This window comes from Delphinapterus leucas, chromosome 19 (genome assembly GCF_059928025.1).
Source record: "Delphinapterus leucas isolate spDelLeu-1000000601 "Yukka" chromosome 19, BTC_Dleu_Yukka2, whole genome shotgun sequence".
NCBI lineage: Eukaryota > Metazoa > Chordata > Mammalia > Artiodactyla > Monodontidae > Delphinapterus > Delphinapterus leucas.
Window position 1 is genome coordinate 17,138,993 of NC_143147.1, and position 18,969 is coordinate 17,157,961.

General features: G+C 46.0%; 3 protein-coding genes across 5 annotated transcripts in view; 1 reads left to right on the forward strand and 2 right to left on the reverse strand.

Annotated features, from left to right (window-relative positions):
* NUP88 (nucleoporin 88) overlaps positions 1-6,803 on the reverse strand; it is a 31,689-nt gene extending 24,886 nt beyond the window's left edge. The window contains exons 1-3 of one of the 2 annotated variants that reach the window (XM_022596087.3): positions 6,477-6,803; positions 3,093-3,262; positions 2,208-2,333 (exon numbers count right to left, since the gene is read on the reverse strand). In XM_022596087.3, coding sequence (XP_022451795.1) covers positions 2,208-2,333; positions 3,093-3,166 — 200 coding nt within the window. In that variant the 5' untranslated portion in view covers positions 3,167-3,262; positions 6,477-6,803. Of the gene's footprint in view, positions 1-2,207; positions 2,334-3,092; positions 3,263-5,785; positions 6,223-6,476 lie in introns of those variants that run through there. The other variant, XM_030763298.2, reaches the window with a different exon arrangement.
* RPAIN (RPA interacting protein) lies at positions 6,338-13,842 on the forward strand. Of its 2 annotated transcripts, XM_022596036.3 has the most exons (7): positions 6,345-7,000; positions 8,624-8,794; positions 9,815-9,875; positions 11,868-11,979; positions 12,129-12,192; positions 13,239-13,379; positions 13,695-13,842. In XM_022596036.3, the coding sequence occupies exons 1-7, from the start codon at positions 6,509-6,511 to the stop codon at positions 13,722-13,724; spliced, it is 1,071 nt and encodes a 356-aa protein (XP_022451744.2). In that variant the 5' UTR covers positions 6,345-6,508; the 3' UTR covers positions 13,725-13,842. The 2 variants fall into 2 exon arrangements, with proteins under 2 accessions (XP_022451743.2, XP_022451744.2); XM_022596035.2 differs by having other exon boundaries at positions 6,338-7,000; positions 13,239-13,842.
* Positions 13,843-13,905: 63 nt separating this feature from the next.
* Positions 13,906-18,907, reverse strand: C1QBP (complement C1q binding protein). The gene is made up of 6 exons (XM_022596038.2): positions 18,594-18,907; positions 17,830-17,980; positions 16,048-16,141; positions 14,793-14,888; positions 14,425-14,547; positions 13,906-14,286 (listed from the first exon to the last, which is right to left on the reverse strand). The coding sequence occupies exons 1-6, from the start codon at positions 18,814-18,816 to the stop codon at positions 14,137-14,139; spliced, it is 837 nt and encodes a 278-aa protein (XP_022451746.1). The 5' UTR covers positions 18,817-18,907; the 3' UTR covers positions 13,906-14,136.
* Positions 18,908-18,969: the final 62 nt, after the last annotated feature.

Sequence of the window (18,969 nt, forward strand, 5' to 3'; positions counted from 1 at the left end):
CCTGCAAGCCACACAGTGTGGCTAAAATAATAATAATAATAATAAAAAATTTTCACAGCATATATGGCTATTGTTAAAAGGAGAAAAAAAATTTTAAAGGCCAGTAATATCATTATTAGAAATCCAAATCCCTCTTAAAGTCTTTATCAAGTTAATCACTTATTTTGTCTGATCCCACAAAGAATTTTTAAACTTAGTTTGTTCCATTATCAATAGAATGTCATTTAATAAATGTTTTTAATGAAAATTCGATCCAATTGAACACACCATTCATTGTGGTCTTCCTAGCTGCCTACAAGCATTACTGACTTCAAAATACAAATAAGTCCTATAAACTGTAATGCAGAACAGTGAAAGGAAAAGTAAATGCAACAGGGCACTGAGTGGGAATTTCTTGTTGCCCTGAAACTGTCAATAGGGTCAAAGCTAGGAAAAGAGAAGTGTTAAATACCCAGTATTTTAAAAGGAATCTTTAATAACTGAGGCCAGATACCTCCTTTAGGGCTTAATGTGAGGAAGACCTAGACCTACACTATCTCCTCACAATCTCCTTTTCCAGCTTACAAAAGACAGAAGGTGTCAAGAGTCCTTAAGAGTATGGTACGATGTCTGGAATGTGAGGGTCCTCCTTTCTTTACCCCCAGCTGCAGAGCCAAATGGGTGGGTAGGAAAGGCCCTAAAAGAACCAGCCAGATTTAGGGGTACCTGTAATAAGGGGAAACGGGTATCTCATTTTCTAGCTGAATGCCAGATGTGTTGTCAAAAACTACAGGCCACCAAGGCAAGGGAATACTTGGGTGATTCTGACATGTCATATCCTAGGGTTGGGGGCATGAGAACACTCTATGGTATCTACTCCAAATATGGAAATTTCTGAAGGAGGTAGGCTGGGACAACATAAGAAAGGACTATAGTGTAGTATGCCCAGTTCTGTAGCCCTTGGAGGGCAGGGAAAAAGACCTTGGCAGTTACCATGGCTCCATATGAAAAACCACAACGGTTAGGTCGAGAAGGCAGGAGATACCAAGTTTAGGGATATTCCATCTTGACAGAGGGTTCAGGGCATGGACAGTTGGTAGAGCCAATGGGAAGCAGAGCTCCTGAGTGATGGAGGGAGCTGAAGGCCAAACACTGCCCCTGAAAAAACCACACACCAATCTGTGCAGAGACTATCACATCAATGGAGGCCACTAGCAGCTGAGGGAACTAGATTAAACCAGGAGGGATATGCCCCCTGCCCTTCACTGATGGACAACCAGTTAGGTAAGATGTACGCCTCAGCTAGCACACTCTCTTTACCCCACCATTGAGGAGTCAGACCCAGAGGAAGGAGGAACAGCTCTCCTCCTTACACTTCACCCCCTACCTCAAGGTGCTTGGGTAGAAAGAAGAGTCAAAGAGCAGATCATGCCCTCTCCACTCATTTCAGATCCCTCAAGGTCTGACCTGTGATAGGACCAGGATATAGTTTTGAAGTGGATTTGAGATCAGAGTTTTAAACTGAACAGACTAAGTTTTAATAACTAAAAGTAACCAGAAATCTATGAGATCTGTGTAAGAAGCCCTTAAAGGATCAACCATTCAGCAGTAAAAGAAGATTTGGTAGAGCACAGTCAAAGCAGTCATTAGAAAAAATAAAACTGCAGGTATCTGTACATCAGTCAGTCTCCCCAACAAACTTTTTACATAAGGCAGATCCAGAACGTTAACTGATAATAGAGATCTCTGTAGGATTAGGGCATTTAATCATACAATGCAAAACCTGGAAGGGGCTTTAGTAAATGATCAGATGAAACCTGCTCATTTGACAAACTGGAAACTGAGGTGCCCAAGTTTTTAACATCCCAAAGACAAGTGACACTGGGACAAGAACTCAAATCTCTCAATTCCCAATTAAATTATCTTTCCCCTATGCTACATTACCTCCAAAAGAGTGACACAGTGAAAACAGCTTTAGGGAGATTATCTTAATAGGTCAGATTGGGAAAGTAGAGACTGGAGGTAGGACCAGTTGAGAGGGAATAACAGTAATTAAGGCACGTAAGTTAGGGCAGCTGGACGATTCTTACACGATTGAGAATGGGTAACAACAGCCATCAGATAAAGCTTTCCAACATCTACTGACCCATTTAGTGGTACTCTGAGCTATTAACTGGCAACCAGAAAGAGAATCTTCCCACTCACAAAGCTGTAAGAAAAAAATGTACCTTATTACATTGTCTGATGTTAACAGCACTATGTGGGGGTCCAGCATCTCACTCGGATACCAGGCAGCATGCTTTAGAGTCAGAGAGGTAGAACTGGTGAAAAATCTCTCAGCAACGGGAGTGGTGCTAAAATAAAGACAGCAATTTCCCAAAACTGGATGAAAAAGCTTCTAAAGGAAAACCTATCTTAACACTCTTTGCTCTTCTTTCCTTTAAATTCCTTTCTTATAAATCTTGCTGAGACAGCATTTAAAGCATCTACCAACCAACATCAAAGAATCAAAATTAAAATATTTTCTAAATTGTAGAGTATATTATACTGTACTTTACAAGTGATTTTAGATACAGTATCTTACTTGATCCTTTTAGTAACTTTGTAAGGAAACTACAAGGGCAGCTATTATCACTCCTATTGTGGAAATGAGGAAACAGAGATAAAAAGGAAACATTTTTAAGGAGGCCCAACCTATGAGTTGTGGAGCTAAAGATGGGTTTCTACCTTATATTCTTTTCAGATCTTTCAGACTCTCATTTTTCAGGATTAATTGGAAAAGAAAAAAATACAAAAATAAAACTTAGTTACACTTATGAGAAAACTGTCTGGCTCACAGTTAATAACTGCTTTTAAAACATCTTATTTCAACCTACTTGAAAAAACAGCCTGACTTCCAATGAGACAGCAATGTGATAATTTAGGCAGAATAAAAGTACAACCCCACATATACTGTAAACACTATATCACAAGAAGCCAGTGTGCAGACCATCTGGAGTATGATGTTTCAATAGTAGCAGGGTAAACATACCTTAAGAACCACTGGTCTTAAGCAATTTTTTGCATGTATTACAAAATTATACAGATAAACACTAAATGGAAATACAACTTACCTACAATTCACTGTTGATTTTCCACCTTCAAATTCAGAATTCTTCCCCCATCTTTTAGGTAATTCTAATATCATAAGTCCTTTTATTCCTATAAGTGCTACATGATGTTGTGCTGGACTTAACAAGACTTGATAGATTTCAAACAGGGGTGGATTTATGCAAAGCAATCTCTGAAAATTAAAGCAAACTAGTTAAAATAGTTAATTTTAATGCAAATATATATGGCAGTTACTTGAAAGCACAGTACCACTTTAGTTTTCTATAACTGTAGTTTAATGAAACATTCTGGGTAAGTACTAACACCTCAGCCATTACCTGATGAAATATTTTTTAACTATTTAGACTGGAATATTATATAAAATGCACCAGGTTTCCCTACTTTGACAAATACTACATATAATTCCCTTTTTACAATCAAACTCCAGACTACCACTTCAGCGTCAAATCTCCACCATTCCCCACTTGTACTTTATACTCCAATCAGATTAACTTGTATTTCTGGGAAATCATCATAATTTGTTATGTCTCTGTGTCTCTGTACAACTATTCTTCCTGCAATGCCCTCATTTTTCTTTTTTAGCTGGCTAAAACATTCTTGGAGACTCAGTTCCTATGCACTTTCCCCCCAAGAAAATATCCCTGACCTTCTGGCCAGGAACTAATGCATCTTTTCTGTACTCCTATAGCACACCCTAGATAATTCTATAATAGTATTTATCACCCTGCATTCTAATTATCCTTTTACCTGCTCATCCCACACAACTATGAATTACTTGAGCTCTGTGTCTTTTCTCTCTGTATCTTTGGCATAGTATATGGCATATTGCTAACTAACTCTCAATATATGTTTTAATGACCAGATAAATGAAGAACTCATAAGTACTAGTAAATAATTACTGTTATAAATAGTACAATAAGATAGAGAATGGCTTCAAGAGCTTCTGCAACTAAAATGCTGCTTTACCGAAGCAGATTTGACATTGAACAGTGATATTTTCAGGGGATTCTGTTAAGCTGTTTGTCTCATATGCCCTCAAAAAAAAAATGTACTTCTATTTCTTCTATTGCTTATCCTTATGTATAGAGAATCACCCTAAATCAAAATCTTTTTAGACAAGACTGTTGAATATAATGTGATTTCAATTGTTCCTGATGTCTGTAAGTCTGAAGTTTCTTTGTGTTCGTTCTTAGCTGCCCTTTGCTGATTCTAATCAAACTGTTTTTTCTCCAGTCAGTGGTTCTTCCCTTCTTTTCCCATCTTCTCAATCTTCTTCCTATTTGATTCTAATGATCTACCTCAAATCAGACCACCTTTCTCCTGTTATGCATACAATCTAATCTAATTACCTAGGTCACCTGTGATAATCACATAATTTACGTGGGCTTTTTTTGTTTGGTTTGTTTTTTTGTTTGATTTGGTTTGGTTTTTAAGGTTACTATTCATGTTTTCATTTCACTGAAAGTTGCAATTCATGCTAAACTGCTTCCTTGTCTATCTCTGAGTTTTTGACATTTGGAGGATTGAAGGTCATTCAGACAGTTATCAATATGTACTGAGGGTCTATATGTTCCAAGCACACTGAAGTACTGGGGATACAAAACTAAGTAAGGTGGACACAGCCCCTGCCTTGGTGCTTGCACTCCAGAAAAGAAGTCAGACAATAAATTAACAAGTATAAATAATTTAATCATGACTGTGCTAAATTCTGCATAGCAATATAGGGTGCTATTGTTAATACTGTGTGCCGAGCATCTAACACTTACTCTTATAAGCTGAAATTTTACAGTCAGTAGTTTGTGGGCTTGTGACCTGTTTTCAAAACTGCAAAAACAATGCCAGCACCTTATTCAAATCATTTTTCATCAGCAAGAATCAAACAACGGCACACGACATATGTATGCTATATGTTAGAATGGGGGCCAAGTTTTCTTACTTTGTAATCTTTAAAAGACGCGAATCGGCTTATTACAAATAAACGCTTCCATAAAGCAATGTTTAACCACAAGAAGTCTGTAGTACTTTCTGATCACACCTACTTTCACATGCTGTTGGCTTCTCAAGAAGCCAGCAAAAATCGCTTTCAACTCTGGAGATGGCCCAATTTTTTGAAAGAGCTAACGGGATTCCTCCTCCATGTCAGGCACGAAGCTCGTTGCTTTCAAATCAACGACCCGACGTAATGCTCTCAACAACCCCAAGAGAAAGTTACGACTGTCCCTATTATTTTATGAGCGTGACGTCATGACATCGGATTCTCGGGACCAACCTCCTAAAAAGAGCGAGTGCACCCACACTCTTAAGCCTCTTACCCCTGCTTTGTTTTTCTTCAGAGCACCTGCGCCACAGATGTTTTACTGTTACTCCATGGTCTCTCCCTTCCTCCCAGACCCCGCGAATTTAAGCATCTGGAGCGCAGGCGTTCCTATAACAGTATCCGGCGCAGTGTCAGAGTCAACGAACATATGTGGAAGGAGTGAAATATGCGTAGAGAGGGTTCAAAAGGTTCTGCGGCCACGCTACAGCGAATGAAAATGACTTTTCCAGTCGCAGCTGGACGCCCCCCAAAAGGACGTCTGCTCACCCTCGCACAGCACCCCTCCCAGCAGACGAAAGCCAGCCAGGATGGGAAGGGGACGTAAACGCTACTTCAGATCCCAGCTGAGGGTCATTTTCCAGATCAGCCTGGCCGTACCTGGTACTGGGAGAGGGAGGACTCCTCACCGGCGCCGCTGGGGTCCCGAAGGCGCACGACTAAGAAGGAGCTGCCTTCTCCATCCCATAAGAAGAGCTCTCCGCCGAGGCCCAAGACCAGGTTTCTCGTCAGCAAGTGCGGCGGCAGGGGCGGCGGCGAAGGCAATGATGAAGAAGCCGGCTTCTCGGCTGCGGCTGGGCTCTGGTTTTTCCGTCCTTCCCGGAGCCGCAAGAACACGGCATGGTCAGGGAGCCAGGCCTGCCACAGCTCACCGTCTCCCGCGGCTCCTTCGGCGGCCGCCATCTTGGCCCAACAGCTCTCGTCAGCCCAGTTGCTCAGCCCGCCGCTGAGGGCAGCCAATTCGCTTCCAGCCGTCCACTGCTTCGGCCAGTCACCGAGCAGGGAGCCCGGAAGCCCGCGCAGGGCTAGGGGAGGGGCGGGGCGAAGGTGAGGCCAGCCCATCAGGTAGCGCCATTGCCAAAGCAAAGCCAATCACCAGTCAAGCCTATTCTGAAGCCAAAGGGGGCGGGACGAGAAGTTCAACACGCCAGTGCCTGCTTAGAGAAAGCTTTGGGGTTGCGGGAAGTCTAGTAGCTGGGGGTAAAGCGCCTGAGACCTGTGTATCAAATTGCTTAGTGGCCACCTCCACCTGGATAAACCTAAACATCTAAAACCTTCCCTCAAGACTTACCTCCCTCAATCCAGGTTGGGCAGACCTCACAAATGTCACTTCTTTTTGTTTGTTTTTTTGCGGTACGCGGGCCTCTCACTGTTGTGGCCTCTCCTGTAGTGGAGCACAGGCTCCGGACGCACACGCTCAGCGGCCATGGCTCACGGGCCCAGCCGCTCCGCGGCATGTGGGATCCTCCCGGACCGGGGCACGAACCCGTGTCCCCTGCATCAGCAGGCGGACTCTCAACCACTGCGCCACCAGGGAAGCCCATAAATGTCACTTCTTTAGTCACCCATTCTGGGATTGCCCAAGCCTGTCTCCGAGTGGGGCCGGCCGGAAGGACAACGCTTCCCAGAATTCCCTACGATCTGGTGCAACCAGCACCCAGGAACTACAACTCCCAGGATTCTGCACGCGCCCCGGGGGCGGGGCCTTCTGGCGGCGACTCCCGCGAAAAGGAGATGGCAGAGGGATCAGGGTCTCGGCGTCGCTCGCTGTATAAACTGGTGGGCTCGCCGCCTTGGAAAGAGGCTTTCAGGCAGGTGAGTGTGGGGTTTGGAAAGCCTTGGCCGGGCTGTCGTCACTCCCCTAGTCCGTCCCGGCAACCGCTCTCCTCCGTGCTTTTCTCTCAGCCCAGCCGGGTGAAGCAGGTGTCCGTGGAGGTGGACCTGGAACCTGAGCCTCTCGCCTGTAGGTCCGGGCCTCGGCCACCGCCCGGCCACTTCCGGGAGTTTCTGTGCCTTTGGGTGTGGCATTGCCCGGGCCGGCCCGGGCCCAGGAAGCCTTCCTTTTGGACTCGGGTTTGCTTTCAGTGTAAAGTGTGATCGCGACCGCACCGCTACATCTCTACGGTGGCACCACCATCACCCGCTGATGTCGGGTTGGTGGACACCAGAGAGGCACCTTGTACACTCACCGCAAGCGAGAGAGACGTTATGTCTATTCCACAGAGTAATAGAATAATTAGACATTATTTCTAATCCCGGAAATTATTTCTCTTCCTATTCCAAACTATTTCTTCTGAGCCTCCGTCACTAAGTCTTAGCAGGGTTGTAGCCTACGGTCAGTTCTGACCTATCCTGAGCTCAGTCTGGTTCCTGTAAGTACCATGGCCTGTCTTTCCAGTAATCTCTGAAGTAGTGGATATATCCCAGGAAAATAATCTGATGCTAGAAATGACTGTCGACAGCAGGATTTCTCAGTCCTGGTTCTTGACATTTTGAAGACGATAGTTCTTTGTTGTGGGGTGCTGTTCTAGGATTGTAGAATGTTTAGCAGCCTCCCTGGCCTCTACTTACTAGATGTCAATAATCCTACAGCTAGAGCTGTGACAACCAAAAATGTCTCCAGTCATTGCCACATGTTCCCTAGGGGACAAGATTGCCTTAAGTTGAGAAACATTGTACAGGATGGCGGCTACCAGCATCATATCGAGAGTAGCAAGAATTAGGAAGCGGGACTTCCTGGTGGCGCAGTGGTTAAGAATCCGCCTGCCACTGCAGGGGACATGGGTTCAAGCCCTGGTCCTGGAAGATCCCACATGCCACAGAGCAGCTAAGCCCGTGGACCACAACTACTGAGCCTACGCACTAGAGCCCGTGAGCCACAACTACTGAGCACACGTGCCACAACTACTGAAGCCCATGTGCCTAGAGCCCATGCTCTGCAACAAGAGAAGCCACCACAATGGGAAGCCCATGCACCGCAACGAAGAGTAGCCCCCGCTCACCACAACTAGAGAAAGCCAGTGTGCAGCAATGAAGACCCAATGCAGCCAAAAATAAATAAATTAAATAAATAAATTTATTTAAAAACAAAAACAAAACACAAAGAAAAGAATTAGGAAGCAACCTAAGTGTCCTGTTAGCACAGCGGATGCTGCGCTATTATCACCCAACCATTAAGCAAGCTAGCATTAAAGATAGACTATGAAATATGTCAATCTGGAAATACGTGACCCAAGCATTGTAATTTCACCCATCTACACGTGGATAAGGGCTGGAGAGGAAGGTGCCAAAATAACAATAGTTGGGATTAGAGTTGAAATTTTGTGTCTATAAAATTCCTTTAATGTTTTAACAACTAATCTAAGAGGTGTTTTTTGTTTGTTTGTTTTTGACGGAATTGCCTTTTCTGCCCCCTCACCTCTTTCTCCTTCTTCCAAGGGATGCCTGGAGAGAATGAGAAACAGCCGGGACAGGCTCCTAAACAAATATCGCCAGGCTGGAGGCAATATATCAGGAGGAGCTCAGAACACCTTTCTAGTGCAGGAGGTGATGGAAGAAGAGTGGAATGCTTTGCAGTCGGTGGAGAGCTGGCCAGAGGCCTTGGCTCAGGTCAGGCTGGGATGTGTTTTTAGCACCAAGGATGCCAGTGTCCTCTCTCTGCCTATTTCCCCAAGTCCTCTAAACCCATCCACCCTCCAGCCCCCAGTCAGGATTCTAACGGCCTCTCACCCAGGTTCTTCTACCTTTAACGTTAGACTCTTCTAGATTAATTAATGGTTCATAAATACCAGGCTGTCGACCTGCTGCATCATTGCATCATAATCACTTCTGAAACTGAAAAGAAAGAAATTTCACTCATTGGCTGCACCCCTGGAGCTTTTGATTCAGTAGGCCTGAGCCAGGAATCTCTCTTTTTAAAAAGGTCTCCAGGAACTTTCTTGTTCTAATCTCAGGCAGGGTTAGGAACTGGGTGTGGATAGGAGACCATTTACCATGTATCAGGAAGAGCACTGGATTGGAAGTCAGTAGTTCTGGAATTCTGATCCTGGTTTTGCTGTTGACTCTTAACTCTGCCTCTTTGAGCTTTGGTTTTCCCATTTATAAGATGAAGAAGATAATGTTGTCAGTATTGTGAGGACAGTATAAGAAACATGTGGGAAACTGCTTTGAGAACATCAAGGCTCTCTATAATAAAGAGGCGTTACTTGGTGCCTTCTATGTGTCCCACATTGTGCCAAATGTCTGAGTTACATAATCACAATGAGTGCGCACAATAACCCTCTCAGGTGGCTTTTATTCCCACTTTACAGAGGCCTGAAATGAGGTTGACAGAGGTTAGGAACCTTCTAATGGTCACAGAGCTTTAGCAGAGCCATATGCTTAGCTGCTACCCTCTACTGTCTCCCCCAAATGTGGTGCCATTATTTTGTCACTGGCTGGTTCATCACCTGTTGATGCCTTGCTCAGCGTGGCCGCATTACCGCATTGTCGGCACATTCCACAGACGGACTGGGTTGATTTCCTCAGTTAAATCTGTGTTCTTCAAGCCAGCCTCCAAGTGTGAATCATTGTGGGTCTTGTCAGCTGATCATAACTTCAAACCTCTGCTGACCCTACTTTCTCTTGCAGTTGGAGGAGCCGCTGGACCTGGCCGTGCTGGAGGAAATCCAACAGGAGCTGATTGATCAAGGTGAAGTCTAAGAATAGTTCTTCCTGCCTATATCTCTAGCTGCTCTAATGCTGATGCTTTTTTCTGAACAGAATGTTTTTAACTCATTATTTCCATCTTCAGTCGAGTGTCTAGAAGTCTCTGTTTTTCCTCTAAGGTCTTGGCTGTCTGTCTTCCCAATAATAATAGTCATTGTTTCCAGGCCTTGTGCTCAGACCTCTCCTTCCATGCTATGATGGCATGGTGCCCCTTATGATGCCCCTACCAGGTAGCGTGAGACAGAAGAGTGGTGTCTTACACAGGTTGCACAGCTGGTGGTGGAGTTGGGAAGTAAAATCAGTGTTGTGAATCCAGTTCCCGTGTCTATTCTATCCGACAGTACCTCTCTGTTAATAGATTAGTAGTAATCCTGTCACCTTACAGGATAGTGCATGATCAGATCTCTTGCGCTACCTAATTTAAGTACCTTCTCTTGTATCTTTTCTTTACTGACTCCCCAGGGTCTTGTGAGCGCCCCCTTCCTGCGGAATCGTAGCACCACAGAGTGCATAATTCAGCACCTTACATAATTAAGTCATTTATCTCACATAGCCCTATCTTGATTAGGCTTAGTTTTTATCATCTGTTAGAGATAACAGACTCTGTAAAACTACAAAACTATTTGTAGGCTTAAATAATATGTGTAGACTTCGAGCAGTGCCTGGCATATAGGAAGTTTTCAATACACAATAGCTATTATCTTGAGGACGCAAGAGCATGAACTCTTGGCCTAGACTGCTAAGATTCACCTCTCAGCTTTACCACTTTAACTTGTGTGGTGCCGGGCAAAGCACTTAATCTCCCTGTGCCTGTTTCTTCATCTTCAAAATAAGGAAGTAGTAGTGAAGAAGTTAATATATATAAAGAACTTAAAACAGCATTTGACACATAGCGCTATGCAAACGTTAGTTATTATGATTGGTGTGTTGACTCCAGTTAGACTGTATATTCCTTGATTTTAATTCTTTTTTCTTTTTAATTGATTTTCTCTTTATCCTTGCCTGCAAAACCTATCTTAGTGGTGAAACACAGGACTCACTAAATATTTCTCTTGGGGTATATTGAATTTAAAAACGTGCAGTGATAAGAATTTGCTGTGTTCTGCCATACTCAGTCATAAGGAACCCTCTAGAACAGAGGTCGGCAAACTTTCTGTGAGGGGCCAGATAGTAACCATTCAGACTATGGCAGCTACTTAGTTCTGCTGTTGTAGTGTGAAAACAGCTACAGCCCACACATAAACCAAATGAGCGTGGCTGTTCCATTACAACTTTACTTAAAAAATGGAAGGTGGGGGACTTCCCTGGCGGTCCAGTGGTTAAGACGCCATGCTTCCACTGCAGGGGCACGGGTTCAATCCCTGGTCGGGAAACTAAGAGCCTGCATACCCTGTGACATGGCCAAAAATGTTTTAAAAATTAAAAACGTTAGGTGGGCTGGAATGGCCTGTGGGCTGTGGTTTGCTGACCCCTGCTCCGAAGCCTAGATGGTGAGCTCATCAAGAGCAGGGACCAGCCTTCTTCATCTTTGTACCCCAGGCCTACTAAGTACTAGGGCTTGTTGCATGTTTGCTACACACGTTCTGAACAACACAGAGCCCGAGTCTGTGGACACTGGCGAACAGCTCACTTTAGACTCAGCCAGGTGGGCCTGGCGTCCGAAGCCGTCAGCGTCCGCGTTCTCCAGCCGCCCCTGGGACCCTGCCACTCTTCATCTCTGCCCCTGTGGCCTCTGGAGATGGGTGTGAAAGTTGTCTCTTTGTCTCTTAGCCTCATCACTTCACAAGGAGAGGACAGACAGGAGGGGAAAGATCCAACAGGATGAAGCCTGAGCAGTAGTTAGTGACTGGTTGTGTGATTTTGCCCGCATTTTTCTCTTGTGTGGATGGTGCCTTTGAAAGTGAAGCTTAGCACTCAGGACAGGGCGACCCAGGTGACGTGCGGTGAAACACGCCAGCTGTCCTCTGCCTTGCAGAACAGTCCATCATCAGTGAGTACGAGAAGAGCTTGCAGTTTGATGAAAAGTGTCTCAGCGTCATGCTGGCTGAGTGGGAAGCAAACTCCCTCATCTGTCCTGTGTGTACAAAGTAAGAGTTTTCACAACCTTTTCAGCATTATTTGTTCCCATCCCACACTCCAAGGTGAGTGGAATTTCCCCCCAAATCTATTATCTGGGAAGGTTGGGGGATCCCGGTCTGCTGGCCGTAATGCTCTGGGATCCCAATTCTGCTTCCAGGTACAATCTGAGAATAGCAAGCGGTGTGGTCATGTGTCAGTGTGGCCTGTACATCCCATCTCATGTGAGTGTTCCTCACACAGACCGTGTCACCTCTGCACACATCTCTTCCCAACTTCATGTTCAGTTCACACTGGTAGCTTGCAGTCATCCATGGTGAGAATACAGACAGCGTATCTGTGAGGTACTTATTAATGTACCGCTGCTTAAGAGCTTTATAGAAAGCCCAGTTTAGAATTGGAAACACTGGTATCTGATTTACATAAAATTTTTCCATATATGAAGACACAGCTGTATTCAGAATTTTAAGTGTCAGTGGTTTTAAAATATAGGAGCCCTCTTATCTGACATGATGTGGCTAAAAGTTTGCCAGTTCGTTGAAGTGGTAAGTTATACAAATGAAACATTTTGTAGGAAGTTTTAAACATATACACTTATTTGCCAGTCCTTGAGCGAGGCTCTGCTGATTGGAGAGCTGAGGTTTTTTTTGTTTTTGCTTTTTATAAACTGCTCTTAAAGCGCATAGTCTAGCATTTCCTGTTTTGTTTCTGTAAGTGCATCAAGAAGCTGAGTGCACTTCAGGATTTTTTCCTCCCCATCTTTTACCTAATTCAACACCTTTTCTTTTTAGGGACTCATCTTTTTGACTGTTTCTTCAATATTCCACTTATCACAAAAACATAACTTTGTTTCATTCTCTTATTTCATTGGTTTACATAGTAGATAATTAAGTCAGTCAGTTACAATAGCAAGTTCAGTTAGCACAGAGGTAGGACCAAGCAGCACTGGCTCTTGGTAAGGATACACTCGGCTGGTAGAGGCAGAAACACAGGGAGGCTGGGAAGCCTCCCAGCCCTGGACGTTCCTGGTGCGGTGAGCATCAATCAGTGTTCAGGGCAGGAGTGGAGAGCGCTGGTCCATCTGGAGAGGCGGTCAGATGGACGTTATTTAAGAGATCCTCTCAGCACGATCGTGAGCGTTTCTAAAGGTCCGAGAAATCAGGCCATCACAGCAAGCCAGTTACAGGATGGTGTGAGGAATCGGGATTTTCAGCCTGTTGACTATGAGACGACTAAGGTTAGCCTGTAGTTTAACTTTTCTGTTTTTCAGTCTCCAGAGGTGACAGAGCAAAAGTTTCGCGCCTGTTTAGAAGACAGCGTGAATGAGCACAGTGCATGGTGTCCCCATACGCCGGCATTTTCGGTCACTGAAGGAACAGAGGAAAAGCCCAGTCTTCTCATGAGCTGTCTGGTACGCCTCCCACAGGACCCAGTGGTAAAAGCGGGTCGGTGGTTGGTTTCATTCCCACCCTGGTAGAAATAGCTTACAAAGAGGTAAATGTTTAAAAATGCAGTTTATTCTCTGAGGAACTTTACTTGCATAGAAAAGTGAAGTCACTTCAGTTAAAAAGGCCAGTCATTCCCCGAAAGGGGAGGGACAGAGGCAGCCCAGCTCCTGGAAGGAGCACCATAAATGTCATTACTGGTTGCAACTTTTAACCACATATTGAGATTGCTTTTGTGACTGGAATATAATTTAAGCTAACTTTTTTCTATTTAAATTCAGGCTTGTGATACTTGGGCTGTGATCCTCTAGAGCCAACCCTGATGCACACGATCTACTGGGTTGGAAACAAGTTCTGTCTTGAGAAGGGGCCTTGTAAATACAAATCTTTCATTTATAACTTATTTTGTATTAAAACGTTTCAAAGTTTTCTCTGCTCTTTGTGTTTCGTAATGCAGGTTGAAAGGGAAGGAGTAGAAATAGAAAAGACCAATCACCTTGGAGATTTTATTGTCCATCATTTTGTTATACAAAAATCTAGAAATAACAGGTTTGTAGAGAATAAATGGTAAATCAGAGGCAACAGAAATAAGTTAATATTGAATTATTTTCCATGATATTGGGATGAAAACCATTTCAAAGCATGTGGGTCCGGCTTCAGAGTAGGTGTTGTTCACTGGCCAAAGCCTGCCATAAAATTAAGGTGTTTGGCAGCTTGTCTTCTCTATTGGCTTTTGACAAAACCTTTGAGGTCTTCGAGAAAAGTAATGTACTCCTGGTGCTCCAAGGCTGTGCTGAGCTCTACCAACTCATCAGCGAAAGTGTTGTCCACCCCTCGGTCCGCAAGGAAATCCATTAGGTGGTCGTATAAGCCCTAAAAGGAGAAACATTGGTTAAAAAAAAAAAAAGAAGAAGGCACCTGAGACACTTACTTAGATGCTTCTTTGTGTGGCCTTGGACTAGACCCTCCCCTGTAAGGCCCAAGGGCACCATCACCTTGTCGAGCACTCACCCAGTCCAGGGAATCTGTGCTGAGCGTGTAATTCGTGTCCTTCCAGTCAGAATCGCCAGTGGACTGAAAGCTCACTTCCTTGATGGAGAAAATGTCACTCTGGTCCTCCTCTTCTTGTCCAATCTGACAAGAGACAATATTTGGGGAAAACTGAAAGGTTTCCCAGGACAAGCCAGACTCGTGCAAAGAAAAGGGACTATTTATAGCTTGAAACTCAGATTTTAACCTTGCTCCCTCACCACCCCCACCCCAGTCTTCCCAGTTTTGCTGGTCTAAGCTAGAAAATGTTAGTATCAGCTAAATGGGACCAGGAAGGTCCCCGGAGGCCCTCCTTGTCCCCAGGGCTGCCAGCACTCCACTCTACATACCTCATCTTCTGGAAAGTGACAGTCCAGCACAAGGGCCTTGTTGCTGCCATCCTTTACAACTTCAACCACAAAATTGGGAGTGGACGTCAATTCAGGCTGGGGAAACAAGAACGAGTCAGTAAATGTCTCTGTTGGCAGGGGTCTGGACCGAAGGTCTCAGTTCAGGGGGTCTGATGGCCACTGCTACGCTATGGTGTTCCCAGATAAGGAGCCTAGGATCCTTTAACACAGAGTATTAAAGCCATGTACCAGCTTGTTCAGACAGACTGGGCTGAACCCACCCTGTGGATCCTTTCTAGAGTGTAGACTGTGTTTTGGATGGCAGAGTATCATATATTTAGTACAGCATTTCACTTCTATTAGCCACGCCACTTGTTTAAAGAACATACAAGGTTACATATTAGAACCTAATACGTACTAGGTTCTAACCTAATTCTACAAGGTTAGAATCAGGAAATCTGAACTCCAGCCCCAGCGAGAGTGCCAATTAACTTAATCTTCCTGGGCCTTTTTCTACATCCATACACTACAAAGCTGGCCTAAAGCTCCAAAATCCCTTCCCAGCTGTTTCGGGATCTTCCTCTATTACAGCCCAGGACCACAGGCTGGTGCCTCTGGCTAAAGCACAGCAACCCCCGCTTTGAGGGTGAGCCAGCCAGTGTGTGTTGGGGGCGGGGCGGTCCTAGTGCTGGGCCAGCGCTCCAGGGAGCTGAGCTGGGTCGTGAGACAATACCATGCCAACCCAGCCAGAAAGCCTGGGGACCCTGTGGCCCTCACACTGGCTGGTTTCTAGGCTGGGCACACTGCTTCCTAAAATGTTTGAAGACTGAGCACCATCCAGGTCCAAGCAAGAAGGGCAGCACCTTAAGGCGAAGTGTCTGACGCCCCTGCCTGGTGTTTATCACCAGCCTGGGACGTGTGAGAGCACTCCTCACTTGGGAACACTCCAAATGATAATTTACCTCCTGATCATGGGAAGGGTTAAGACAGTTTCAATTCCTCTCTATTAAATGAACACAGGGCAAATTATAAAGCCTAAGCCTAAAGGTAACAATTTACTTCGCCCCTGGGAAAGAAAAGGGGCCACACAGTTCTGGTGCTCTACAAGAAAAGGCCCAAGGATGGCTGTCCTTTGCCTTCTCTCCTAGTGCTAAGAGAATTTAAACAACACAAAAACCAATGCTCCTCCTGCAAGCCCCCAGAACAGCCCGTGGGAAGGCGGCGGCACAGGCTGGTCACAGTGTTACAGACTTGCCTCCTGTTCTTCAACCTTCTGCCCTTCAGAGGGCCCCTCCTCCCCATCATATGCGGGTGGGATGCTGTTGTTAATGTTGAAAGTGACGGTGACCCTAGAAAGGCAAGAGAAAACACAACAGAGGATGTCCTCTTAACTGAGGAGTAGATACTGAGGCTTGCTACAGTTAAAAATGCTGCTGAAACAATGCACCTCTGATCTGCAGAACTTCCAAAATGCGGGTGCCTGCATCCCACCCACAGATAGAGATTCAGCAGGTCTGAAGTGGGCCTACTATGTGTTGGCTGCTGGAAGTCAATTAGGCACTTGTTCCTCAGCCAAATACAGTCATGTGTGGGCTCCTGTCACCAGGCCGGCATCCAGGGCTCACTGCCAACCTGTGTCCACTGGCCACCTCCTGGCCACAGCCAACTGACACTGCCACCCTCGTCTTTCCAGGGCACCTTCCAGTGCTGAGCAGCTGAGAAGCTGCGGGCAGGGGGCAGAAGCGTCCTTTAAAAGCTTTTCTCCATTAGAAGAAAATCTGCCCGAGAGGAAGGGAAGAAGGAGCGCTGGAGGGCTGTGGCATCAGCTGAGGATGGAGAGCAGCCCTGGCCCCATGGAGGGGGGCCTCACAAAGAGCAACACTTGCTGGGGAGCTCCCTGGTGGTCCGGTGGTTAGGACTCAGCGCTTTCCCTGCCGTGGCCTGGGTTCAATCCCTGGATGGGGAACTAGGATCCTGCAAGACACAGGGCACCGCCAAAAAAATAAAAGAACATGCTGCAGGACAGGCTCATTCCTCAGAGCAGTTGTGGGAAGTTTTATAATCACAAAGCAGGCCACAAACACCAACTAATGACGATCTTCAGTTGCAAGAACCTTCACCTGACGTATCACGTTCCAAAATTGGAATCTAAAGTTGAGAGATCTGGAACGAGCACTGCTGGGTTGCAGACAACAGTGCACTGTAGCCACTCCCCTCTGGAGCTGTGCTAACTGGCTGCCTTGCCGGTTTGAGGTTTGAGGTTCAGCCACAAAATCTGTCTAATCTGCAACAGTGCGGACCAAGCTGACGCCCGGGCACAGAAATGAAGTTATGCTCATTAGAACATTACTTATAATGGCCCCAAACTGCCTACGACTTACCCCAGGAAAGTGGTTTAGGTCACGTTACAGAATACATGATTGACCTATGAAGGGAAAAACACTACACCACCAAAACAAAACAAAAAAGCCAGAACCCTACTTCACAGCATATACAAAAATTCACTCAAGGTAGATCACAAACAGCTTATGCAGGTCAAAGTCTTCCCATCTTTCTCATGGTGACCCTTACTACACGGCAACCCCACCCTTATCTTGCTTTCTCAACTATAAACAGAGTAGTAGCTTTGTTTTCCTCAGCCAGAACCTGTAGTATAGTAAGTCAGCATTGCAAATCTGAGATTCTGTCGGTGCTGTCAGAATTTCTGAATTTGCGTGCGTAGATTTAGGCAAGGCATAGCCTCCCTCACCAGCAAGGGTTTAAGTGACTGACGCCTCTACTGGTCCAGTAGGCTCCCAGCGACTTGGCTTCGGTGCTACTTGCTTACCATCTCCGTATGAACTACCATAGCACATAAGTGTGCAGTGAATGAACGACCTGGAGCTTACGAAATTATCCAAATGAATCCTACGATCTCTCGGAAACCACATGTCTGTTAAGTACCTGCCTTAACTAAAGGCTGTTGTGGATAAGTCAGGGCAGGTCCTGCAGGGTCATGGATTTGGTTCCCTGGAGTCCATAGGCCCCTGGTACTTACCTTTCTCCAGCAACTTTCTGCACTAATTTGGCTTCTGTCCCATTCACTTCCAGCTCCCAACCTCCAGACATCTTGGGAAGAGACTTATACTTCTGTATCTTCTTTTCCTCCTTAATCTCATCATTGAGGAATTCAACAAAAGCTTTGTCCCCTACAATGGAAATAAGTTACAGAAAGAGCCAATCAGTCTAAAACGGAAAATGACCCAGGTTACTACAACCAGAGACCTGTATTTGGGCTGTTTCTAATACTTCTGCTATTAACGGCGGCTCTGGGAACTTAACCCAACTCATATCCATTAAGCCTCAGTTTCCTCATCTGTAAAAATGCTGTAAGCTATCAGTGGGAAGCTGAGCTCGCATTCTGGTAAAGTGATTCCCAACAATGAACTCCTTAAAACTTTTCAAAATAAAGTAAGAAAAATTCGCCATTACTCTCTTTCACTTGCCAACAGACAACACCACGCTACTCCCAACCGCGACCTTGGGCTTTTGCAAAGTTCCATTTTCGAGAGACTGAGAATAGAGTCGGCCTCCAGGGCTTTACAGCATCTCTCCCCGCAGAGTAAAACAGAGGTGGGGGAAGACGGGAAACGCGATCACGCGTGGGTTTAACCCGCTGGTCGCCGATCAGTGGGAGAATGTTCTGGACTTCAGGGGCGGTTCCGGGCTGTCCACGCGTGGTCTACACTTCCTCGTCCCGGACTCCCCACCCCACCCAGGCCCTGGCCCCTCACGCCCCCGGCCCACGTGCACGAGTCTTACCTTCGGTGTGCAGTCCGCCGCAGCCGCAGCCGCAGCCGCAGGGCCCCCAAGGCCGCAGGAGACCGGGCAACTGCACCGACCCCGCGCGCACGCTCAGCAGCCCAAAGGGCCGGGCGCACGGCCTAGACGCGGGCTGCAGCAGCGGCAGGGAGGGCGCGGCGGCGCGGATGCCAGCGACAGCGGTGCCCAGGACGCGGGGCACGCAGCGCAGCAGCGGCAGCATTTCTGCAGCGGAGGCAGAGGCGGCGGCGGACACGTGCGGATACGAAAGACAACTCTCGGCAAGAGCGACGACTCTTCGCCACTGCGCCCCCTAGATCTAGGGCCGCCGCCGGAAGTCCCGCCCCCTCCCCGGGAAATGCTTCCGCGCCGCCGC